The 26,230-nt window shown below is 54.7% G+C and overlaps 1 protein-coding gene and 1 long non-coding RNA gene across 4 annotated transcripts in view; one reads left to right on the top strand and one right to left on the bottom strand.

Moving 5' to 3' along the window:
- The window catches only part of SMOC2 (SPARC related modular calcium binding 2), a 157,827-nt gene extending 140,427 nt beyond the window's left edge, over nt 1-17,400 (bottom strand). For 2 of the 3 annotated variants that reach the window (XM_024996839.2, XM_024996838.2), the window contains exon 1: nt 17,135-17,396. In XM_024996839.2, coding sequence (XP_024852607.1) covers nt 17,135-17,218 — 84 coding nt within the window. In that variant the 5' untranslated portion in view covers nt 17,219-17,396. 3 annotated transcript variants of the gene reach the window in all.
- On the top strand, nt 7,983-12,098 carry LOC107132803 (uncharacterized). Its single transcript, XR_009495898.1, has 2 exons — nt 7,983-8,288; nt 11,458-12,098. It is a non-coding gene; the product is annotated as an uncharacterized lncRNA (long non-coding RNA).
- Nucleotides 17,401-26,230: the final 8,830 nt, after the last annotated feature.

Below are 26,230 nucleotides of genomic sequence, written 5' to 3'. Positions count from 1 at the left end.
AAGGTTACCGTAACTTGCAGGTAACTCACCACAGAGTTGTTTGGATGTGGCCACTGTAGAAATGGAGGAGGAAATGGCAGCCCACTCCAGTGTTCTTGCCTGGGAAATCCCTGGGACAGAGGAGCCCAGCGGGCTGCAGTCCACGGGGTCGCCAAGAGTCGGACACGACTGAGCACGCAGTACACGCGGCAGGACTATGCCTCTCCCACTTGCCCGCCACCCACCTGGCCTTTCCAAGGGTTCTTCCCACTCCTGGTCCCCCACGGGGTTAAGTGGCCACAGAGGCTGCGTGGACAAGACACCCAGGGAGCCCCTGAGCTCAGGCCATGTCCATGCTGGCCCCCTCTGCCTTCTCCTCCCGTGTCCTGTGAGCCCACCATCCACTCCTCCGCCCTCCCGTCCCTGGGGGAGTGCTGCAGTCGGTCACCAGAGCCCCGCTGGGCATTGGCAGTGGGGCCCCACGCGTGTCCAGCACGGTAACTGGATGGGGCAGGTGGGGCCTGGGCCACGAGGGACCCGCTGGGAGGAGGACAGGGCCCACCCCCGAGCAGACAGCTTGGGGAGCCCCAGAACCTCAGACCAAGGCCACCAGGCAGGGCCTGAAGCAGAGGAGGCCACGGTCTGCAGGGAAAGGACCGGTCAATCTACAGGCAGCAGCGCGTCCAGGACTCGCCCCAAAGCCAGGCTTCCCTGAGGACAAGCTGCTGCAGGTCGGCTGGCAGGAACTCCAGGACACTTCAGACACTGGATCCCCGTGGTGCCCAAGAAGCAGGTGCCGTGACAGGCTCTGAGGACCCGAGTCACCGAGGCAACAGAGAAGTGCCCACAGCTAAGGGGCAATCAGAGGGTGAGCGGGTGGGGCAGGGCACAGCTCAGGCCTCGTGGTCCACTGGACAAGACCTGCCACAAGGATCGACTGGAAGGGAAGCTGTGCAAAGGGGAGAGAAGGAGGGGGTGGGCGGCGGTCAGTGGGACCACGTTCCCGAGGAACAAACACGTCCGCTCAATGCCCACCGTGCTCTGGGTCCAGAACATCACAGCTTCGAGCAGCAGCGCCTGAGAAACCCCAGGATGGCCTAAGCACCCTGTGAACACCTGGACAGTGGGTGCCACTGGCCTGGGGGCCGCACTTCCAACAGCTCAGGCTCACTGCCACCGGGCGTGTCTGTCTGCTGATTCACCCAGTGGAATGATGACAACCGCAGGGCTCCAAGACGGTCCCACAGCACCCAAGACCAGATGCCGCCGCAGTGAAGCTTCCACCGCAGCCAAGACTCCAGTCACCACCCAGCACGCCTTCAGCTGCCCTGACCCTCAGCCTCAGTTCTCACCAAACCTCAGAAGAAAGCATCAGAGACTTGAGACAAGGGCCAAACGAAAAGCCACCAGATGAAACCTCAGCGTGCTTCCGGCGAAGGGGAGATGCCTACAAGTCACCTGTACATCTCGTTCTTAGGTCTTCTCTAAAAATTGATGCTTTTGAACTGTGGTGCTGGAGAAGACCCTTGAGAGCCCCCTGGACAGCAAGGAGATCAAGCCAGTCAATCCTAAAGGAAATCAACCCTGTGTATTCATTGGAAGGACTATTGCTGAAGCTCCAATAATTTGGCCACCTGAAGTGAAAAGCCATCTCAACGGAAAAGATGCTGATGCTGGGAAAGGTGAAGGCGGGAGGAGAAGGAGATGACAGAGGATGAGATGGTTGGATGGCATGATTGACTCAATGGACAAGAATTTGAGCGAGCTCCAGAAGGTGGTGAAGGACAGGGGAGCCTGGTGTGCTGCAATCCATGGGGCTGCAAAGAGTTGGACAAGACTTAGCAACTGAACAAAAAGTGCCCAAGACCTTACAAAAGGCTCTTTGAAATTCACAGTGGGCCCGACACCATCGGGGGTGAGATGAAACTTTCCTCATCCTCTCAACCACACCCCATGTAAGGCATACTGGGGACACACGCAGGGCTCGTCGAGCCAGAACCAGGGTCTGGGCAGCTCCTTTGGGCCCTCTTCACATCAGGATGCAAGTCATTACTAGGTCACATGACCAGTGTGACTTAAGCCAAAGAAGAGCCACCATGACAATCACACTATTTTGCATCTTTAAACAGTAGTGTCATTGTCTGGGGGCTTCCCAGGTGGATCAGCAGTAAAGGCTCCTCCTGCCAATCAGGAGACACAGGTTCAATCCCTGGGTCAGGTAGATCCCCTGGAGAAGGAAGTGGCAACCCACTCCAGTGTTCTTGTCTGGGAAATCCCATGGACAGAGGAACCTGGCGGGTTACAGTCCCTGGGGTCGCACAGAGTCGGACACGACTGAGCGCAGCCCAGGCACAGGCAGTGCCACGGTCTCTTAACATGTTTCCACCAAAATCAGTTCTTTATAGTATGATGCAAGGCACCAGAAAGATTTAAGGGTTGAAATTCTTTTTGTTAAAACCCAGCATTAAATTTCAGCCAGCAGGGGAGGGTGGCAGAAATTGGGTGAAGCTGAGTCCAGACGCCTGGGCTGCCTACCTGGCTGTGTACAGGTATGAATGTGAAGGGCTCTGATTCCTCCTTATAAAGTGAGGAAGCTGACAATCAAATCCCTAAAAGCTCCTTTAAACCCCACCCCCCGTCTCCTACAACAGAGGTCCCGTCACTTGCTCCTGAGCGACTGCTTCAGGGGCTGCAGCTTAAGGGCAGGTGTCACCTGAGGAGTCCTACGGTTGTCCATCGCTCGCCTCCCCTCGCGTGTAAGCATGTAGACTTGTAAGCCTGGCACAAGTGGTAAAAGGCACCTGATAAAACCTTCCATGCTGTCAGTCAATCGGGGTAAATTTTATCTTATTTACACTTAATTAAAAGCGTCTCTTAAGTTCAAAATCTCAGTGAGAGAAGCAGGATCAATCAAGACAATACAAACCAAACACCTGCTACTTGAAAGCGACATGTGACTCAGAGACCAGGAAACAAAGGGAGAACCGGGGCAGACCCCCGCAGTCAGGGCCACGCCTGCCAGGGCACCTCGGGCTCTCCTCGAACGGCAAACACCTGCCCCGGCCAGCCACAGGTGCACGGCGCCCACCGCCCTCCCTGCAGCCGTCCGACACAGGACTATTCCCAGAACTCGTCTCCTAAGGATCCTCTGGGGAATGTGCCCTGTAGACACTGCAGCAAGCTTCGTGCCCGCAACCCAGACCTCTGGTCCGAGGACCCCGCAGCCTTGGTGACATCCCTGGAGTGGGTCCACAAGCACTCAGAGTCCAGCCAGGCTCAAGTCTTTGCCTGAGAGCCTCATTCAGAGAACCTGAGCTCAGAGCATCCTGCCGCCTGTTCCTGCCATGTCAAGGCTTACCAGGCCCAGGGGGTCAGCTGGGAGACCCTGGACCTAGCCGGCCCAGGAGGCCTGCCAGATGACTCTGGGCACTTCACTTAATCACCTCTGTCCCAAGTTCCTCATCTGCAAAATGGGACCAAGTGTCTACTGCACTTAGACTGCAGCCATGGAATTAAAAGACGCTTGTTCCTTGGAAGAAAAGTTATTACCAAACTAGACAGAATATTAAAAAGCACAGACTTTGCCAACAAAGGTTCATCTAGTCAAGGCTATGGTTTTTCCTGTGGTCATGTATGAATGTGAGAGTTGGACTGTGAAGAAGGCTGAGCACTGAAGAACTGATGCTTTTGAACTGTGGTGTTGGAGAATACTCTTGAGAGTCCCTTGGACTGCAAGAAGACTCATCCAGCCAATCCTAAAGAAAATCAGTCTTGAATATTCATTGGAAGGACTGATGCTGAAACTGAAACTCCAATACTCTGGCCACCTGAAGAGCTGACTCATTGGAAAAGACTCTGATGCTGGGAGGGATTGGGGGCAGGAGGAGAAGGGGACGACAGAGGATGAGATGGCTGGATGGCATCACCGACTCAACGGATGTGAGTCTGAGTGAACTCCGGGAGTTGGTGATGGACAGGGAGGCCTGGCGTGCTGCGGTTCATGGGGTCGCAAAGAGTCGGACACGACTGAGCGACTGAACTGAACTGAAGAGTGCACCACAAGGAGAGCAAGCGGGGGAGGAGTCAGCACGGGGTCACTATGAACGGGCCCTGGATGCAGGAAGAGGCCCGCACCCGGCTCCCGACGTACCCCCACAGAGCGGGAGCCCCCCACAGAGCGGGAGACCCCACAGAGCGGGAGCCCCACAAGCTCCCGACAGCTCACCTGCTGCATCATGCAAATCCCGAGCTCCACCGACAGGGGGCTCTCAGTTACAAACGAGATCATCACGCCTTGCTTAACTGCAGGCCCCCCGCTTCCCACTCCTCCACACGGGGTAGCCTGTCGGCTGATCCTGGGTTAGGAAGGCTTCCTCGTGAAGGAGCTGGAGTCTGTAGAGACGAGGGGCAGGAGCAAGCAAAGGACCACAGGACAGGGGCTCACCGCGGGCTCAGGCGAGGCCGCCAGAGAAGGAACCGCAGGCCATGCCCGCCCTCGGAGCAGAGCGGGCAGGAGGTGCGCTCCTGGAGGACCCGTCCAGCCCAGGACCCGCTTCCCTCCCAGAGCAGGATGGGGTGCAGCCCAGGTCACCCCCGTCCTGCAGCCCGAGAGGCTGAGAACCGGCGGCTCACCCAATCCCCCGTGAGCGGCAAAGCCAGGAACCACAGGCAGAGTGTTCGCCCCAGACCCCCAGACGCCGGGAGGTGAGCCCACCACCCCCGGGGAGGCCGGCTCTGTCCTCCTGCTGCGACCCCACGTCTCCTGAGGACCAGGGGTGGGCGGTAAGGAGGCGTTGTCCCACACCGCACCAAGCCCCACGTCCTGGTCTCAGGGCCACACCCGCAGGATTTCACCATCACGAGGTCCCACCACGTCTCTTCCAAACAAGAGCCCCACGTTGCCCTCAATTCCACATCAGAGCATGTCCCGCGACAGGACGTCCAGGGGGCATCAGAGGACAGCAAGCCCGAGGGGAGGGAGCCAGGAGCCATCACGGTAGCGACGCAGCAGGCGCGGGAGCCCAAGGGGGCAGAGGCCTCGGAAAAGCAGCGTCTTCCCTCTGCCCGACTGCCATCCAGCGGAGTCCCCGCAGGCCTCTAGGGCACTCGGCTCCAGGCAGGAGGCCCGCTGCCCTCCCGCCGTGGCCCCCCACCAGCTCCCGGAAGCGGCCAGCGGCCTGTCCGCAGTGGCAGACGACTCCCACCACACGCGAGGCTGCCCTCCAGCCTCCTCCACCTCTGCCAACTGCGTCTCCACGTCATTTTGTGATTCAGAGTGAGACTGACCTTCAGGGAGTCCAGTGGGAGGGCTGTGCTCACCGCCTGTCACCCCCCCGGCTCACCAGGACCCGCTCCCCTGAAAGATGGGCCTCAGGGGGGGCCACGCGGCGGCTCGGGTGGCAGCTGAGGTTTTGTTTCCTGGGATCTGCTTAACCCAAGGTCACACGTGCTTCTGTTCAAGCAGTTTAGGCATCTGTTTCACCAGACACCCCGATGTGAGGGCCTCAGGAGACGATGCTCATGAGCCGGACAGGCACCCAGGCTGGACTCCACCCTCCCGAGCTCTGTGCCACGTGCCCTGTGAGGAAACGCCAGGGACAGGGAGGCGGACAGCAGGTTCTCACGTGCCCGCCCGGCCCCACCAGGTCTCCTCTCGGCTCTCATCTCAGTTCTGCATCTCCTCACCCAAGCCCATGTCTCACACGCAGAAACACAGAGATGACATGCAGTAACCGGCCATCGAATGGCCCCCTGGGCTGAGTGCCCTGCCTCCCCCAGCCCGCCCCCCACAGCATCACAGCTGTACCACCAGCCCCCCATCAGCCCTGCACCACTGCTGCCCCGGAGCCTGCCTGCCCTTCTGCTCTGAGACCCCGGGAGGCCGCCTGGCTGCCCAGCCCAGCCCCTCAGGGCCCTCCAAGCCCCCAGGAGCCCTAAGGGGGCCCTTGCCCTCCCAGGTCCTGAGGAGGTCCCCTGTCCACTGGGTGAGTCTTTGCACAGGGTGCCCCCAACCCCTCCCCAGGGCTCAGCCTTCGGGGCCACATTTCCAACAGGGATGTGAGGATGAACCCTCCCCGGTCCCGACCCCTGTGCATGGCTGTGTCTGCTGGACGACAGGACCCGTGATGGCTGCACGGTGACAGCACCCAGCGGAGAGCTCGGTGCATCACTCCTCTGAGAGCGTCCAGACACACCCGTGTGCTGTGAGATGCCTTATTTACCTGGTATCCACCGGAGCCCCCCGATCCCCAGAATGGGCACTAAGGGAGCCCCAAAGGCAAAGTGACGGACGCTAGGCTGTGCCCCTCCTCATCCTCAGGGCACCCGGGAGCATTCCACCTGCTCACCTGTCCCCCCGACCCTGGAAATCCCGAGACAGCGGGGGCAGCTGCCCCAAAAACTGGGCTCCCACGACTGCGATGCACACAGGGCTGTCTCGAGCGCTCGGTGAGACCCAGACCCCCAGAAAGTGTTAAAGGAGAACAGCGGGAAAAAAAGGGATTAAAACAAAGTCTGATTAGGATCTGGCTTTGAACCAAGTCCTGGGTTGGCTCACATCCTGTCCTGTCTCAGACCTTGCAGCTCCTGGAGCCCAGTTCTCCGCCCTGGTGTGGAGGGGAGGCCGCCCGGCTGCGGCCCCAGGGCCAGGGGGAGTGACCACAGGCCAGGGGACAAGGCTGCAGAAAGTCTAAGGGGGTCAGACAGAGATAGAGGGAGAGAGACAGAGAGGAGAGAGACACAAGGAGACAGACAGACAGACAGAGAGGAGCAGACAGAGAGACGGGGGAGAGAGACAGAGAGACAGTGACAGAGAGAGACAGAGAAAGAGACAGAGAGACACAGGGAGACAAAGAGAGAGAGAGACAGAGACAGGGGGAGAGAGACAGAGAGAGACAGGGAGAGACAGAGAGAGAGACACTCTGAGGAGGGACAGAGAGAGATTAGCCTCTGACTCTACCATTTCCTGACCATGAAATTATTTTATCCTTTCTTGTGTTAAGTTTGGGGGAAGAACACAAAGGTCAGGGAAGCTCCCTGCAGCTCTGGCCTGAAGCACCAACGCCCCAGGAAGGGAGGCCGGCGGCTGCCCCCCAGGCCTCAGCGCGCATCCGGGCTGGCCCTCAGGAGCCCCCTCACGTCCTGACCTCTGCACACGTGGGGGCCACAGAAGTGAGCCCAGAGACAGGACTGAGCATCAGCTGTGTCCATGCCGCACTGCCATCTGGGGGCTGAGGGGCGATGCCCCCCCAGAGCCCCAGGAAGCCCCCGGGGCCCAGGGCCGCCCACGAGGGGCCACGCTGAGGCCGGGCTGGGCCTGGGAATGAGTGCCAGGTTCTGAGGGGGTCACGGCCGCCAAGGGGCCTCAGACCACAGGCGGGACCCGCCTTCCGACCTCGAAGGTCCATAGAGGACCTCCGACCACAGAGACTGGCCTTCCTTCATCACATAAAAAAGAACAAGGGAACGAAGCCTCAAAGAAAGGCGCAGGTGGGGGGAAAGGGGACAGGGAAGGGGGCCACTTAGGACTTTCTACACCCTCTCAGATCCTTGCATACAAAGAAATGTCAATGGTTTCTGGCCAGAGGTCAGCGGTAAGAACTCAGCTGGGGGGTGGGCCTCACCCTCCAGGACCCTCCCCCTACAAAGCTGGGCTGCAGAACCTACGGGGGGAAAAGGCTTGGTTGGAAGAAAAGCCTCGAAAGCCTGAGGACCAAGTGTCTATTTTCTGCAGTTGATGTTCTTCCGGGTTAAGATCCGTCATAAATGGACATGTGTAGGCACTTCCATTCCCAGAGAACACTGAAATGGGTATCAGCTTAGCCAACAAGTAAGTGAAGCCACTGCTTTAAATAAAACCGGTTTACTAAATGATCAGACATTGCAGCAGAAAGGAAGTCCCATCTGGCGGGCAGCCAGCCCCGCAGACAGCGCGGGCAGCTCCCCGAGTGGGGAGTGGGCCGCGTGGGCCCTGGGGGCTCCGTCCTCCAGCGCCGTCCGCCGGGAGGGGCGGGCTGCTCTCGGGCGCCGCCGTGTGGCCGGCGCGGGCACCTCCGCGTCCACGGCCGGAAGAGGCCCTTGGCCCGGAGCCGCACCTGCGTTTCCTGCGGGTGTAAACGGGTGTCAACAGCCCGAGATGCCAAGTGAGCGGAGGAAAGGATCCGGCACTCCACCTGGGTTTTATCTCCGGGTGAAAAGAAAGATCTCGTTTGGGCAACTCCCTGCAAAAGATACACCTTTGAAGAAGGAAGACCTGAGCCCATCACCAGTGGATCCTGCAAAGCCAGGACTGCGCCGACGTGTACGTTCAGGTCAGAGCCTCTCTGGCTTTCCTCACCCTCGGGCGCCGGCAGATATTTAAATGCATCACCCACGAAAGGAACAGGGCGGCTCGGCAGGGCTGCTGCCAGCCCAGGAAACAGCTCTCTCTGCCTTAAGAGGGAAGCGGGCAGAGTGTCGAGTCTGAACTCACAGCCTGGGTGCTGCCTGCGCTCAGGCCGTGCTAGATCGCACGTGCGCGTGTGGGAGACAGCAGGTCTGGGGCGGGGGGCGGGCTGCCCGGTGAGGAGCGCGCTGCCGGGCTCACAGTGGGCCCAGCACCCTCCGCCACAGTGTCGATTACTCTGTCAGGGGAAGTCACAGGTCGGTGGCCTTGGGAATCCTAGTCAGGGTTGGATCCTTCCCAAGTCACTGATTCTCGGGAGGGGAGGGGACTCCCTTGGGGCTCTTTCCTGGTGCAGGGCATGGGTGCAGCAGCTGGAGATGGCCCTGGTCTCACCTCCTGGGAGCCCACCCCTCTGGGTCCCCCCACAGCTCCACTCACAGGACAATGAGCAGCGCTTAGCAGATTTCCGTGAGCCAGAGGGGAGAGTTCCAACCTGCTACTGGGGTCAGGATGCAAGCCTAGTTTTAACATCAATGGCATATAAAACACCACTTACAGGTTCTAGAAATTCCAAAAAAAAAAAAAAAACCAGTGAGGAGGAGAAATTGGCTTAATGGAATCTCAGATTCACAACGTGACTTGGGCAAGTGGGCCACCACACACCAAGGGCGTGCTCCTCGTCTGAGATCCTGCATCCGGTCCTGAGGGTGTGGACCAACCAGAGCTCAGAACGGAGCTTGGTTCAGAAAGCGGAGGGGAACACTCGGGGCCTTAGATGAGAGGGTGGGAAGGCAGGAGCAAGCGGACCCATGGCAGATGATGTCCAGACGTCCCTCATCTTCAGAGTCCTCCCGACACAGCAAGACAGGCCGGGGCCTGGGAGGAAGGGCCAGGTCAGAAAGACATGGAGGAGGTGCAGAGGGCATCTGGCCTTCCCAGACCTCATGACCTTCTTTAAATACCTACGTTAGCAGACGACATGAACTGTCGGTTCATCAGTAGATGGCAGTTTTAAAGATGATCTGATTCCCAGCCTGCATTCAAACCAAGCCTGCCATCCCGTGCGCCCAGGCCCAAGGAGAGCCCTCCCCACAACGGATTCTCCTCCATTGTCAGTGGCGTTAATGCAGGCCACAGAATCTCACACCATCTCTCTTTGTAACATTTAAAACTCCCCGTGCACCTGTTTATCCAAAACAAAGGCCTCCCTGGCTGAGACATTCCTGGGCAAGGCCCCTTACGTCACAGTCAGTGTGGCCCCACGGAAGAAAGGGGCCCCCCTCCCCTCCGCCACCGACAGGAGCAGGTCTAAGGGAGGAGCGGACGGCCCGGCCTCACAAGCAGAGTCCTGACTGTGGTCCTGACCTAGCTCTGTCTGTCTGTCCCTGACTCAGCCGCTTCGCCATGAAGAAGCTAGCGGTCCCCTGAGACAGGTGGAGGAAACATTTCTGTGGCTGAGGGAGGCCAAGGTGGGCCTTGGTGTGTGTCTCTGCCGTAGAGGGCTGAGGGCACTTCCCAGAAAGGACGCTGGGGATGCATGGCTGCAGCCCTCACCCCAGAACCGGCCACGGAATCCCCAGACGCCACTCACTCAGCCGTCTTAACCCTGGAGTCATCTCGAAACTGAAGGACAGTCACTTCTGTCTTTCAAAGGCCAATTTTTTAAATTAATTTTAAATGTATTACTGTTTTTTTTTAATTCTTGATGACACAAACCCAAGTACTCTGTGGAATGAATTAAGAGACAACGCAAATGATACACGGTGCCCTTCATTTGGACCTCCTGAGCTGGGTGAAATGGTGAGCACAGACCGGGTTTATCATGTTTTTCATTTCTACTCCACACTGAGCAGTGATTCTCATCAGTGGGGTGTCCTTCATTTGGACCTCCTGAGCTGGGTTAAAATGGTAAGCACAAACGGAGTTTATCATTTTTTTAATTTCTACTCCACACTGAGCAGTGATTCTCATCAGTGGGGTGAGTGTGTCTTGCAACTTGCACTGTGTGACTTACAACGAGTCTGTATTCGACTCTACCGTGTAATGTGAGGAGGACACCACAGTGATGTCCAAGCAAGGAGGTGGCCCAGGGTGCTCTGGGACCTTTCTTTGGATTTGTACATTTTTCTCAAATTTTAAGAAAAAGTGTGGTAGAGCAAAGTGCAGCCCTGTGGATGGAGTTCCCGTGAAGAGAGCTTGACCGGGGCCTGAGCTAGTCTGTTAGTAACCAGGACAGGTTAACCAGATTCAAGGAGGAGAAGGTAAGTCTGCGCCACGTTCTTATGAAGATGAAGACGGGCCCCAAAAGTACTTGATGAGAAAGGGGCAATGACATGTAAAACCCCAGCATCAGGGCTCAGCTGTGAACACACCTCAGAGCAGTGTTCAGAGTCGTCACGAGACTGCTCGATGAGAAAGGGGCAATGACATGTAAACCCCCAACATCAGGGCTCAGCTGTGAACACACCTCAGAGCAGTGTTTAGAGTCGTCACGAGACTGCTCGGCCAGGCCAGAGGGAGCCAGGTAACCACGAGCTCACCGTCCTCAGCTGGAAAAGTGGCCCCCCAAAATTATCACTCTGCCCACTCGGCCATGCACTTCCCATCATTCCTCAGGGTAATGAGAAAAAAAGAACATTTCTCACCCACTTTCACTGAAACAGAGAGATGGAGCTCCCAGGCAAGAGTGACAGGCCCCCCCGCCCAGCACTCGGCACTCACATCCGGATCAGACAAAGGCCAGTGAGACCTTCTTCCAAGGCCCCAGGTCCACCTCACGAGCACCCAGCCATTGCCAGCTCCAGGGGGCCGTGGGCTGGGCCAGGGAGGGTCTGTCTCCCCAGTCCACTGGGGGCTGGGATGGTACAGAGCTGAGCAGGGCAGGCAGAGGCGTGGGAAGTCAGATAGACTTCCTCAGTCCCAGGAAGGGAATCACGTGTCTGCCACACACTCATCTCACAGGGAGGATGGACCCGTTTGTCCCTGGAGCCTTGATGACAGCGAACAGAGTCAACAAAGCAACCCCCTCGGGCCAGGTCACCCGACAGACGAGAGCATCTGGGGCCAACCCACTGATGAATTTGTTCTTTCAGCAGTGACGAAACCCAGCCAACCTGAGAACACCCCAAACGAGAGGGGCCTGACGGACTCTGCCGCACGTCCTCGAGTGTTCTGCGCCAGGGGCCAAGCGCACCACAGGGGACTGCCCGTCCGAAGCCTCCGTGCTTTCTGAGACTTCATATCACTGGGAAACTCTTTGCCAGCAACTCAAATGTTACCAGCTGGCTGGCCCCCCACAAAATAAACATAACAGATCTGCCATGGGCGTGTGCTCACCGAGGGGACGGGGCTGGTCACACACGCAGAGGGTGAGGGGCCTACCGTCCACAGTGAGCCGGCCACCAGGGCAGAGCGCGGCAGAGGGGCCCTGCGGATGCTCTTAGGGGAAAGAGTGTGAGGGGAAGGAACCAGAAACTTCTCGTCCACTCTCAGCTCAGACGGAAGCAGTGACAGTAAAGGCCACAGGAGAAGCAAAGGGATCAACTGTGATTAGGGCAGAGGCGTAAGAGATAGAGAGGAAAGGTGATCGGGGAAAGAGGAAAGGAAGGAGACTGCAGAGCTCGCGGTGAAGGAGGAGCACGTTCCCAACTGTATGGACGTTTCGCCTCCCCTTAAATGCCAGCTTCACTGGTTAACATCCCACTTTATGTCGGACATAATAAAAATCTGAATATGATTATAGTGTTACGAGTCGTTCTGAAAGGGCCTCCTATTCTAATGAGAATTTTAATTAAACTTGGCCAGGTGGTACAAGTTTCCATTTATAATCTTGTTTCTCGATGCTGACAATATAGATGAGAGTCACCATTTTACTGAGTTCTATTTATTTCTGTTTTATTACAAATCTCTGCTCTTTGGTTTTCAGCCTGACATTACAAAACCGCATAAAATGCCTGTTATTATCACTTCTAGAATAACCTCTTAGCCCACATGGAATTAGGATTGCGCTTTCTGAACCCTTTCCTTCCTTGGGCTTCAGTTATTAATAAGTACTCAATATATTAAGTGTTATTCAAACTCTCGAGATGTACAGACATTAAGAATAGGGTCTTGTCCCATTGGCTTCCCTGGTGGCTCAGATGGTAAAGAATCTGCCTGCAATGCAGGAGACATGGGTTCCATCCCTGGGTTGGGAAGATCCCCTTGAGAAGGAAATGGCAACTCGTTTCAGTACTCTTGCCTGGAGAATCCCATGGACAGAGGAACCTGTCGGGCTGCAGTCCAGGGGTCGCAAAGGGTCAGACACGACTTAGCAGCTGAACAGCAACAGTGTGTCCCGTTACCAACGCCATCGACTGCTGCTGCTGCTGCTGCTGCGTCGCTTCAGTCGTGTCCGACTCTGTGCGACCCCACAGACGGCAGCCCACCAGGCTCCCCCGTCCCCGGGATTCTCCAGGCAAGAACACTGGAATGGGTTGCCATTTCCTTCTCCAACGCCATCGATTAGGGAAACATAAATGAACTCAGAAAACTATGACTGAATTTTTCTTCTCTAATGCGAGAATCCACCTGGAAGTTCATCACTCTACATCTATGGCTTGTAAATGTGTAAACAATTTATCTTTTAATTAAAAATATATAAAATGTTACCCTTGCCCTCTATTCCAATGTTACGTTGCCAGTCTTAATAACAGCCTCATTCCAAAATCCTAGGCTCTCAGGAAGGCTTATTTTGATATAGAATTACTTAGAAATCTGTTCTGCTCTGAACCGTCACAACCTATGTTGGTTACATCAGTGCCCATTTACTGCACAATCTTGTTATAGCCTGAAGTTGCTTATAGTTTTATTTATGGTCTTGATTTCAAATCAGAATTAAAGCGACTCCTCCAGATGTTTGGGTTTTCAGTCGCCATGTAAATGGGCTTCTAGGTTGGAAAATTTTGATGATGTTTAGTTTCCTTTTCCTTAACCACCTCCGTGGTCCCTCTTCTGCTGATGAATGAAACGCAGCTCTCCCAGAGCAGCAAATGTGCTCAGAGCATTTGCAAAGGGAGAAGAAAAACACCATAATCACTGCCTGAGAGCTGAGCAGACAGTGAAACAGTGGGGAGCAGGACCGTCCACGATCGCCCTGGAGCGGAGGGGGACCTCTGACCCCACGTCTCCACACCATCAACGGTAGACCCGTTTGTGCCAGCCGTGGCATATTTTTGTGTGGTTGCTGTTGCTCAGTCCCCAAGTGGTGTTCGACTCTCTGCGACACCATGAACGGTAGCCCACCAGGCTCCTCTGTCCTTTGAAGCTCCCGCCCCGACAGACAGCTCATCACCATGTGCTGGAGGCCCGCCAGGGGAGGCGGGAGGCCCAGCTGGATCGGCCTTGAAGGTGACCCAGCAGACGGGCAGGGAAGTCGGCACCCCGGCCCCCGCCCCCGCCCAGGGAAGCCTCTGGAACAGAGCAGTGTGGAGGGCCCCAGCAGGGCCTCTCGAATGAGGGTAAAGCAGAGCCTTGACGGTCAGGCTGCTGCGAAGTCAAGGAGAAAACACACACCAAGTGCCCCAGGAGCAAAGAAAGCTCGGCCCGTGGGCAGCACCCGGGGGCGCATCCTCCAGGTGGCCAGAAGCCACACGAGAAGCGAGGCCACTGGCCTCTGCCTTCTCAGTGGGGGCAGAAGTCCCGCACGCAGCTCCTCCCAAACGCTCTGAGCAAGGGGTCCCTGGGGGCACGGTGCCCCCCGGGGTCCCTGGGGGTATGGTGCCCCCTGCCCATGAAGGAAACACCCAGGTCCGGGTTTGCGGCCTTCTGGCAAAGTCGGCACCGCTGTGCCCGCGACGGAGCAGAACTGCGGTCATCTGGACCACGTGTGAGCAGGCGACCGATACTGGAAGGCGCTCCCTAGGCTCGGGCATGAGCAGGATGGAAACCGGACGGGATCTGGCCCTCGAAGAAGGAAGGGACAGGTGAGGATCCCAGCAGGGGTCAGAGACACCTCTTGCCCCCGCCTGTCGACGGGAAAAGCACGCAGTTCGTGGAGGACCAGGCTGTTATGCAAATCCTCAGAGTCACAGGAATACACACCAAGGTGCCGTTTCTAAAGAATGACTTTAATGGGGAAAGAAAGGTAATTATTGAGCAAAGCAGATTCTCTTTGTCTTGAACACCAATTAGCAGAGGTGGTCAAACCCACCGACACTCGGTGGAGACACGTCCCCCAATGAAGACCATCCCCCAATGAAGACCGTCCAGTGCAGGGAGCGGGGGGACAAAGGCATCACCCAGGGACGCCGGTGAAAAGCTTCTGACGCCCAAGAGGCAGGCACGCTGTCTGTTTCCACCTAAGGAGACAGGGTGGTGCAGAGCGGGCAGCCAGGCCAGTTTTCTCACTTGCTGGTCCAGGCTGGCACCCCCACCTCAACAAACCTCGTGCTCCCCCAGAGTGGCGTGCTGTGCTCCACACCCCACGGACAAAACCACCATGAGGCCAGTGTCCCCAGTCCCGAGGGGCACAGCCACCTGTGGAAACCACAGCGTCAGGACCAGTGGCACGGCTGCCATCAGAAACAGGGTGAGTTACAAAACAGGTGTGTACCGCGTGCGGACACAGAAAGCCTCACGTTTAATCCTGGCAATGAGCTAAACAGAAGGCATTGCTTGATCACACTTTACAGCAAGAACACTGGTGATTAAGACAGCTAAGTAATGCTCCTAGGACCACACATCCAGAAGACACCCAGTGATCACTCTCCAGCTCCCAGGGACTGGCGCTGTCTCTCTGGTTTATTAAAGACCAGATGTAAATCCTGCAGAGAGAAAGCCATCCCGCTGGAAACAAGCAATGACCACCCCCCAACTAGAAATCGGTCTGAAAAGAGGTGAGCACCCCAGAAAACTCCAGCACCTCCAACGTGCCCTCACGGCCCATCAGCCAGCTGCTTGATGTGCTTCATGAGGGGTGGGGCGGGGCGGGGAGCTTGCCAAGATATGTCAGGGCTTTAAGCTTTTCTTCTGGAGGCTGAAGCCACATGGCATTTTACTTGCAAAAATAGTTTTAAGGCAAGAAGTTTCCCCGGGAAGTGCAGCCAAAGGGGGCTGGTATGTGCATTGAAGCATCATCAGCTTCCGCGCGGGATCCGACGCAGCTGGTGTCACCAACACCCAGGAAATCCTGAGAGCAGCCTCAGGGAGGCCACGGACAAGGGCAACCTTAAAGCAAATGCTTAGCTTGTAAGAGTGGGGGACGGAAACGAGAAGAAAACCCACAGGGAGTCCGGCAGTTCCAATAACGAACACCCTATCCTGCTTTTCCACCCAGAGACCGACAGATCCAGGAGGCCCCCTGAGGTGCCATCTGCTTTGGGCACCTTCAGAACAGCTGTGGCCGCGAGACAGCCTGCTGCGAAAGACGTGCCGGGTCTCAGCCTGAGGCTTGGTCTCCATATCTCTGGGGCCTTGGATGCCCTGCCTGGGCGGCTGTTTACACAAGCGCGGGTCTAAGCCCATCATGTGTGTACAGATGGGTAGAGGAAGGGACACACACAGCAAGTCTTGCTCCGCCGCCCCTCTGCGGAGATGAAAACCCCACACGGCCGCTGAGCCTGTGGGAACCTCCTCACGATCGGGTAGGCAGTTTCTAATCTACACGTCATTTGTGAGACGCAAGGCAGGGACCAGGGCCGCCCCAGAAGAATTTTAGGTATGAACCGTGAACTCACTAACTCCTTCCCCCTGGTACTGCTCGAACAGGGAAAAAAAAAAAAAGGCTCCGGGCCGGCTTGAGCTTTGCTGAAAAGCAGACCCGACCACAGCCCAGCTCACCCGTTGGTATTTTCGATACAATAAACGCCTTCAGGACGGTCCTGGGCACTTAGAAGCATCTCTCCACCAGAGGTGTTCTCTCTCCCTGCGTGTTTTCTCAAGCACTTGTTCAAAAACACATTTAAGTGGGATGTTTTCGTTTCTGCAGATTGCATTAATTATGGGTTTGCAAACACTGCAAGCCCACGAGGTCTGCCCGAGCCGGGGGCTGGGACACCCGGGCCGGGCCGGCGGCCGGCGGCTTGGCTCGGTCCCTGCGCGGCGCTCCGAGCTTGGCACCGCGCAACGGTGGCCGGGCCTCGCTGAGAAGTCGCCGCTAAGAAAGCAAACCCGGCCGCGGTCAGCGGGGTGAACCTGGCGCTCGGCGCTCCCCGGCCCTGGGGGCCCAGGGCCGGGGAGCGCAGGACGCGGAGTCCCCGGGGCCCTCCCACTGGCCTCTGCCCGCTTGGACGAGGGGAAGCAATCTTCATGTGTCACGGCATCTGCTGTCTCTAAGCTCACGTCCCCCGGGAGGGTCGGGCCCAACCCGCGGGGCCCAGGAGCCGGGCCCCCTCGCCCGCCCGCCCCGCAAGAGCCGTGGGGTCCGCACCGCGCGCCCAGGGCCGAGCCCGGGACGCACCGAGCCCAGTGGGCGCCGAGGCCCCGGCAGAGCCGCCCTCGGACAGTCCACCGGGCGGCGCCCTGGCTCCCGGATCCTGGTCTTCCGCGCGCGACCCTGGCCCTCGTGGGGGGCGGCGAGGGGCCCGCGGAGCACCCCTTGCCGGTCCACCCGCGTCGCGGGGACCCCAGAAGCCGCGCGCGCCCCGCGGGCCGCCCAGGCCCCACCTGCTTGGGCCACGCGGGCGGGAGGGTCACCTGCTCGCGGCGCCTGAGCGCGGCGGCCGGAGGGGCCCGCGGGGACGCGGCCGGCCCCGGGCAGGAGGCGGCGCGCCCCGGCGCCGCGGGCCCACTCACCGTGAGCGCCGAGAACTTCTGCGCGGGCGCCGGCGGGAGCAGCGCCGCGAGCAGCGGCAGCCAGCAGAGCCGCGGCAGCAGCATGGTGACCGGGCGCGGCGCTCTCCGGCCCCGAGCGGGGCGCGCGGGTGGCACTCGGGCGGCGGCCGCGGAACCGGCGGAGGGGCTGCTCGGGTCCTCGTCCCCAGCGCTCCGGGCGGCCCGGACTCGACCAGCTGGCCCCGGCGGTCCTCCGCGTCCTGCGGCGGCCCCGGCTCCTGTCAAATAACTCCCGAGCTTCCCGGATCCTCCTCTGCCCGCCCTCCCCGCCCTCCCGTCCCCTCCCCCGGCCCCACCTCCAGCGCGGCCTCTGCGCCCCGCTCGCTGGGCTCCGACGCCCGCTCCGCCGAGCGGCCGCCGCGGGCGCGGGTCTGAGGGACCTGGAAGTGGAGGGGCCCCCAGGGCCGTGCTGCAGCCTGTGTGGGTGCTGCGTGTGCCCGCCTCCTTCCCTGCACACGCGCGGCCATGTGCATACACGCACACAGATGCACACGGGCGTACACGCTCTCTCGCGCGCGCGCGAGACAGCAAGATACACTTCGCCCTCCCATCCCAGGGCGCTGATCCGGTCCTCGCAAGACCGGTCCTGCTGGCCGATTCACCCCCCAGAGCTAACTCGAAGCCTAGGTCAGTCCCCGTCACCCTTGGGGCCCTGGACCTCTGGGCTCTAACGCCACCTCGTCCAGCCCAGAATTCGCCTCTCAACTTTGCGGGTGGATTAGCTGGCTCTCTAGTAAGGGCAGCTGTGAGCAGGGCACCCAGCGCCGTCCAGAAGGTTCAAGGAGGGTGGCATCTTTGCTCACCTTTACACACGTACTTCGGCTCCGGGATCTTGGGGGACCTAGAGATCTGGAGCCTGACTTGCAGGAAACCAGGACCTGGGGCAAGTGTGGCTGGCGGGAACGTGGCTGCTCTTAAACCTTTTCAGGCGTTGATGAAGCCAGCATAGGGGGTGTAGAGGGTCCAGACTCCTTGGTGGAGACTGATGGGAAACCAGGAGAATTTTGCACGCCCAGACTCTGGACAGTACCCATTGCAGACAACATTGCAGAAATAGTTTCTCCTTGGCTTACAACTCTACAGGAGAAAGCCCTGATTCTAGCTCACACAGAAAACCAAGGGAGTGAAGATTCTGGAGAAAAATGCTTCCACTGACTTGGTGGAGCACCGAGAAAAAGAAGAAAACAGAAAATCCAAATCTGACTTTTAATCCCATGTTTAATCCGAAGCTTTGGCAGTGCGTCGGCGGCTGTATCAGCAGGCTCCGGGCCTGACCCTGAGACAAAGCCTGGGCTGTTCCAACCACGGGGTCCCAGGCCGAGGTGTTTTCCGCATGAAAGGGGCAGACGCAGGCCCATGGAAAGATGGGGAGGAAATGTGTGTCTTCTCTAAAGAGGGCTGCTCTGTGAATTCTCATTCAAATTCCAGAGCCCAGAAAATCTATTAAGTATTATACTTAAACACATTCCTTCTGGCTTGAGGGCTCAGAAAGAAACTATAATAAAACCGGGACTGCTCTTGGGTCCGAGAAACAGGTGAGCAGAGCAGCTGCACATGGTTAAGTAACTAAGGAATGCTATTAGGAAACGTCCATAAAAGTCGAGGGAAAATACAGAGTAAACACTGCATACTGCTGATTCTAAGATCACCCAGAGAGGAAAATTTGCCTCCAAAACTGACGTGAATCCTTCAGCATTTGCTGCCAAAAATGCTGCTTTTACTTCCTGCTTTACTGAGAGGACTGCAAGCTGATAGCTTACATATTTGTTTGTTGTTGTGCACTTTTCTGTAGAAGTCAAAAGATGGAAAACACGTTCATTCATTCACCCTGACAACATCAAGAGGAAGAACAAAAGCAGAAGGCGAGTGGCTTAGCCGGACCGTGCGAGCAGCAGAAACGGGACCAGACCCCCAACGCCCAAACCTGCCCTCTGCCTTTTCTCCTGCACCTCCTCTGAGGCCCAGAGAAGCAGGGCGGGAGTGGAGGGAGCCACGAAGCCCGCCGCCCCAGCTTGCAAGCCTTGTGATCAAGAATCTCGGCGTCTCCCTCACATATCAACCACAGACTCCTCAGGGAGTCCACACAGAGAAATGAAGTGTGTTGTCCAGGACTGTCCGGTGAGACACAGCCTTTGACGCCTGCAGGGGCTCACAGCGCCCTGAATGCCAACTTCTAGCTCCTGAGAGAAGCTGGCAGCAGGGGTGGGAGACAGTCAGTTTCCATTTTTGCGGAGAAAACAATACGTTTATTAAAAACACTGGGAAATTGTTATGTCTGTCTGTCATTCTTGCGTCTCTGAGAAAGTTATTCCTGGCGTGAAGGCCAGATGGGCGCCGCGTTAGAAAGCACACAGTCACTTAGTCGGGAATCAAGACAGGAAACGACCAGTTCAGTGCGTTCCAGACAGCTCCTATAGGACAGACAAGCCCAGTGAGGAAGTTCCCTTCTCTTGGAAATGTGGGGGGTTTTTAAATTAGTAAGTGGATAAGGGCCCATTCTAAATTGTGGATTATGTATCTGGAATTTAACTTTTTTTGTCACTGAATAATATGAAAGAGAAACTAATGACCCGCTATTCTAGCCATCCTCAAATCTACTTTCCCCTTAGGCCACTAGCAAAATGTCCAATAAGGCATCCTGGCTTACTTTTTAATTTCTTTCACTATGCTAAAACTGCCAAAGGACTTTTTTCTTGTTGTAGGCATGATATAATTTGTTGTTGTTCAGTCATTAAGTCACGTCCGACTCTGCAACCCTGAACTGCAGCATACCAGGCTTCCATGTCCTTGCCTGTCTCCCTGATTTTGTTCAAACTCACATCCACTGAGTCAGTGATGCCATCCAACCATCTCATCCTCTGTCATCCCCTTCTTTTCTTGCCCTCAATCTTTCCCAGCAGTGCTGCTAAGTCACTTCAGTCGTGTCCGACTCTGTGTGACCCCACAGACGGCAGCCCACCAGGCTCCCCCATCCCTGGGATTCTCCAGGCAAGAACACTGGAGTGGGTTGCCATTTCCTTCTCCAATGCATGAAAGTGAAAAGTGAAAGTGAAGTCGCTCAGTCGTGTCCGACTCTTAGCGACCCCATGGATTGCAGCCTACCAGGCTCCTCCGTCCATGGGGTTTTCCAGGCAAGAGTACTGGAATGGGGTGCCATTGCCTTCCCAGCAGTAGGTGTGATATAATTATTACTTCTGACTAATTTGTATTTGGCCAGAAACTTCTTGTCAGCTCATTTTCCCACCTCAATAGGCAAAGCATAAGCTCTTTAACCAAGTGTCCCTGTGAATTCTGTGTCTCCCAAATCTCACCTGGGGGCTGTCATCCCGAGGGTGGCCCACGGGTGTGAGCAAGCCCTGGCCAGCGTGGGTGCCCTGGACATCGTGCCCACTTCACCAATCACCATCAGTCACTTATTAATATTTTCTCCCAGTTCCTACTTGACTCTGGCAGGAAGACTCTTTGAAGCTCACTCGCTCTCCCCAGGTGGATTCTGCATAATCGCCCCCTCTTGTGTCTCTGTTCTGTCAACCCTCAGACTCACTGCAGAGTTTACCCCCAGACCAGAGGGTTGGCGTTTCTGGGAGTTTCTGACTCTCTGGCCTCTGCTTGGCCTCTCAGCCTGAAGGACCTGTGTCTTCCCTTCACTTTGTTCCCTTCAGCCCAGGAATGACCCTCACATCAGTCCCGGGCTTTTAGCCCAAGTGCCAACCCCAGAAACCCGAGCGCGAGAAGGAGTCACAGGGCCCAGTTGGGCAGCGCCGGGCCAGCTGGCCTTTGCCACGACCATGAGACTTGGTCAGTGGGACAGGTTCCGTTAAAGCACAGACTGTGTGGACCCTAGTCTGTCTCAAGGCTCTCGTCCCTGTTGGTAGACATTTAAGTAACAGATAACCTGAATGTGTCTTTGTTCTCAATAAAATCACGTGGACTGATTTCTTCTGCCGTCTCACGATGCCTTATGATACGGATTAGGACAACGCTTTCAAGGCACTTTATGGACATTTTTAATAGATTGGAATTTGCTAGGTGTTTGATACAAGTCATCTAATTAACTCAGTGGAAACTCTGCAAAGCTCATATTTCACAGATGACAAACAATACGGCCGAGATCCCTGGACAGGCCCGGGCTTACAGGAGCAGCGAGTGGTGGAGCAGGACCCTCACCCGGCTCTGACCCGACAGTCTGCTTTCCCCCTCGCCGTCCACAGCCTTGCGACACTTGGCGTGTTGCCTCAGATCCACCACCAAACGAGCTATGAGAGCACTTCGCGGTTGCTTTGGATTCACTGGTGATGTTTCGACCCACTGCAGCACTTTCCAAGGCAAGGTTTAGCATTTTCAAAGAAAGTTCTGTTTCAAAAAGCCAAATACAAACTTGCTACTTTTATGGTGTGAACATTCCCTCTAAAGGTGACAGGAGACGGCTGCAGCGTTCTGAAAGCATGTACTTCTGTTGCCAGAGACAAACCCAGTCTAAGGAGCCAACCTCCCATCAGGTCAAACATGTCACAGCTGCCAGGAGGCAGCATAGGCGTCTTGAAACAGGTTTGTATCCACAACATTCAGAAGCTATTTTTGCCTTTCTGTTCATGAAGCCACATTTATTAGTATATGAAACTTATAGAAGATAACAGTTACAGAGCTAAAACAGTAATAATTTTAAAAGCCCATCTCACCCGAAACTAATGATGGCAGGAGGTGTGAAAGAGGAGAGAGGCAGAGCTAACTATTAATTAACACGTAGCGGCCAAACTCTTCCGAACTCAGATGACCTAAACCACCTCTAGATCCTCCCTCCTCATTAACCACAATGTAGGCATCTTCCCCTCCTTTCTTTATGTGAGACCTGCCTTTAGGGGGGAGGAAAGGGTTTTAAACAGAAATACGACTTGCCAGGAATACTCCGAGACTGGTGGACCACACAGATGTGAGCTACACCGGCAGAGAGCAGTGTAAGAAGATCCTCCAATAAAAAAGCCTTTCAATCACCTTCAGCGGCCACGCCCACTTCCCTAGCCTAGTGCAAATGCCAGGATGGCATTCCATTAAAACACTCCTCTTCCCCCCATTCCTGGTGATCTAAGCTGAATATTAAAATGCAGCCACACAAAGTTAGGAGAAGGAAGGAAATAACAAAGACAGAGTAGAAATCAATGAAATAGAGACTAAAAGACCATCTAAGACAGCGATGGAGTTGAAAGCAGTTTCTTTGAAAAGACAGACTAAACTGACAAACTTTTATCTAGACCCACGAAGAGAAAAAGAGAGAGGACACAAACAAATCAGAAATAAAAAAGAAGTTACAACTGATACCATAGAAATGCAAAGGGACATAAGAGATTCCTGTGACCAATTACACGCCAAGTTGGACAGCCTCAGAGAAAAGGGTAAATCCCTAGGAACATACAAGCTACAAACGCTGAATCATTAAGAAACAGAAAATCTTATTAGCAAGGAAATTAAAGCAGTAATCAAAAGCTTTCCAACAAACAAAGGTCTAGGACCAGCCTGCTCCTCTGGTGAATTCTATCAAAAGTTCAAAGACTTAGTTAATTCCCATCAAACTCTTCCAAAAAACAGAACAGCAAGGAACACCTCCAAACTCATTTTCCCAGGCAAGCATCATTCTGGTATGAAATCAGACGAGGCTGCCACCTGGAAAGAAAATTACAGGCAGCGTTCCTGATGAACATATCAAACAGATGTAAAAACTCAAAAGAAAATGTTAGCAAACCTCAGTTCAGTTCAGTTCAGTCGCTCAGTCGTGTCCGACTCTTTGTGACCCCATGAATTGCAGCACGCCAGGCCTCCCTGTCCATCACCAACTCCCAGAGTTCACTCAGACGCATGTCCAACGAGTCGGTGATGTCATCCGGCCATCTCATCCTCTGTTGTCCCCTTCTCCTCCTGCCCCCAATCCCTCCCAGCATCAGAGTCTTTTCCAATGAGTCAACTCTTCGCATGAGGTGGCCAAAGTACTGGAGTTTCAGCTTCAGCATCATTCCTTCCAAAGAACATAACTCAACAATACATTAAAAGGATCACACAGCATGATCAAATGGGATTTATGCCAGGGATGCAAGGATGGTTCGACATCCATAAATCAATCAATACGATATGCCATTTCAACAAATGAAAATATAAAATTTATATGATCATCTCAATAGATGTAGAAAATGCCTTTCCACTTATGATAAAAACTGTCAACAAAGTGGTTATTGAGGGATCGTGCCTCACCATAATACGGGTCATGCATGGCAAGCCCACAGCTAACACACCCAATGGTGAAAAGCTGAAAGCTTTTCTTCTAAGATCAGGAACAAGACAAGGATATACACCCTCACCACTTTTACCCAACACAGTGCTGGAAGTCTTACCCACAGCAAGTAGGCAAGAAAAAGACAAGTGACCCAAACTGGAAAGGAAAAAGTAAAACTGCTACGATTTGCAGACGTCATAAGTTGCTCAGTCGTGTCCGACTCTTTGCGAACCCATGGGCTGTAACCTACCAGGTTCCTCCATCCGTGGGATTTTCCAGGCAAGAATACTGGAGTTGCCATTTCCTTCTCCAGGAGAGCTTCCCAACCCAGGGATTGAACCCGGGTCTCCCGCATTGTAAGCAGACATTTTACCATCTGAGCCACAAAGGAAGTCATTTGCAGATGACATAGTATTATACATAGAACTAACAAACGAGTTCAGCAAAGTTGCTGAATGCAAAACCAATATACAGAAAATGTCGCATTTCTTTGCAGTAATAACAAACTATCAGAAAGAGAAATTAAGAAAACACTTCCATTACAATTGTATCAAAGACAATAAAGTATCTAGAAGTAAATTTAAGCAGGGACATAAGAGACCTGTATGTTGAAGATAAGACATGAATGAAAGAAAGTGAACACAACCTAATGGAAAGATACTGTAAGCTCAATAGGTTGGAAGAATTAATACTGTGAAAAAGTTCATACATCCAAAGTAATATACAAATTCAACAGAATCCCTATCAAAATTCCAACAGTATTTTCCACAGAAATAGAACAACTCTACATTTTGCACAGATCCATAGAAGACCACAAATAGCCAAAGCAATACTGAGAAGAAAGAACAAGACTAGAGGCATCGTACCCCTTGATTTCAGATAATATTACAAACCTCAGGTGATTAAAACGGCACGACATTGCATAATCATAGATCCGACACACGCATAGGTCAATGGGATAGAATAGAACCCAGAAATAGACCTATGCATATTCGAGTGATTAATTTACAACAAAGGACCTAAGAATATACGATGGGGAAAAGAATGACTCTGGCCCCCTATCTTACAGCATACACAAAAATTAACTCAAAAAGGATTAAAGACTTGAACATAAAACCTGAAACCATAAAAATCCTATAAGAAAACAAAGATTGTAAGCTGGTTGACATCAGTCTTGTTGATGAGATGTTTAGCACAAGAAAATGTGTGTCTTTTGGTTTCATGGGAGATCTCTCTCTCTATATATATATATATATATATAAGAAAATATATAATATATGCATATATAATACTTTTTATATAAAATATATGTAGTAGTCAAAATTATTTCCATGAAAACACATCATGATTTACTAGGAGAGAATGGAATCTCAACTATTTGGATCGAATCCATTACCCAGAAGGTGGTTCAACAATACCAAAGAAATCTGCTTTAATCAGACAATGCAATTAACATTACAATTTCTTGAGCCTCAGCTTCATGTTTAACTAAGGGAGAATCTGTAAGCGCTCGAACTTCTGAAGAGGATCATTTGAGGGCTGGTCAGCATGAAAGTATGACTGAAACCATTTTGCCAAAATTTATTTTTTGTTTATTATTTAGTGTTGGTGATCAGGATCATTAGGGCTTCCCTGGTGGGAAGTCAAGAATCCGCCTGCAATGTAGGAGACACAGGTTCAATCCCTGGGTTGGGAAGATCCCCCGGAGAAGGGAATGGCAACCTTGGGTCGGGAAGATCCCCTGGAGACGGGCATGGCTCCCTACTCCAGTGTTGTTGCCTGGAGAATCCCATGGACATCAGCATCATCAGGGGCAGTTTTCAGTCCTTTATTTATTTTTAGAATTATTTTGTCACTTTAAGAGTTTGTCATTTTATTTTACAACGTTTCAGTGTTTTCCTACATTTCTAATTTTTCCACCTATAACATGTTGAAATATAGAAAACACAGTCAGCAGGAGGCATGCGGTTATTTTTCTGCCACTGTAACAGGAGAAAATGCTTCCGATGAAGTCACGGCCCAGCACAGTCTGACCAGCGGTTTAGAGTCCGTGCCCAGGAGACAGGCCAAAGCGCACAGAACCGGGGCGCTCCCCCGCTGCTGGAGGAGCGGTGATGACGGACAGGGGCTTGTTCTATATTCAGAGTTACTGCCTGTGTTTGCCCACCAGGGGAAAAAGGAGAGAAACAAAAGAGGAGTCAAGACACAGCCCGGGTTCACTCAGTGACGCAGTCGGGACTCCCTGCTCTCTCAGAAATTCCCCCAAAGCAAGGATGCCAGAGCTCTGAGACCGACAGAGCTACAAGGGCGGGGAGAGCAGAGAAGGAGCCGGTGCTGAGGAGACCGCAGAAGTGGGAGGGCGGACGTGGGAACGACCCGACCCGCAGCAGAGGGAGAGGCCTGGGGACCTGCGTGATGTCTTAAGGGGGCTGGAGCCTGCAGGGGAAGCTCTGGCCCCAGGAGGGGGAGGCAGGGCCTGGCCATAGCATGGGTGAGGGGCCGGGTCACGGGGCAAGGGCTGGACAACCCCTGCTTCCGCCCCATGGGTACCTGAGACCCTGCTTGTCAGCAGGAGGGAGGTCTTCCAGAATCGTCTCCAGGAAGATTCTGACCATGGCTCCCCCAGGAAGAAGGCAGCAGCAGGGCTGGCCGGCCTCCCCGCACTCGGGACCGCGGCCGCCAGGGGCTCAGCCCAGCCCAGGGGACAGGACCCCTGGGGGTCTGGGGGGCACTATCCTGGAGAAGCCAAGGCAGAGACCAAGCACGTGGGCAGAGGCCTGGATGGGCCTGGCCGG

This window comes from Bos taurus, chromosome 9 (genome assembly GCF_002263795.3).
Source record: "Bos taurus isolate L1 Dominette 01449 registration number 42190680 breed Hereford chromosome 9, ARS-UCD2.0, whole genome shotgun sequence".
NCBI classification, from domain to species: Eukaryota; Metazoa; Chordata; class Mammalia; order Artiodactyla; family Bovidae; genus Bos; species Bos taurus.
This window is presented reverse-complemented; position numbering and strand designations above follow the sequence as displayed.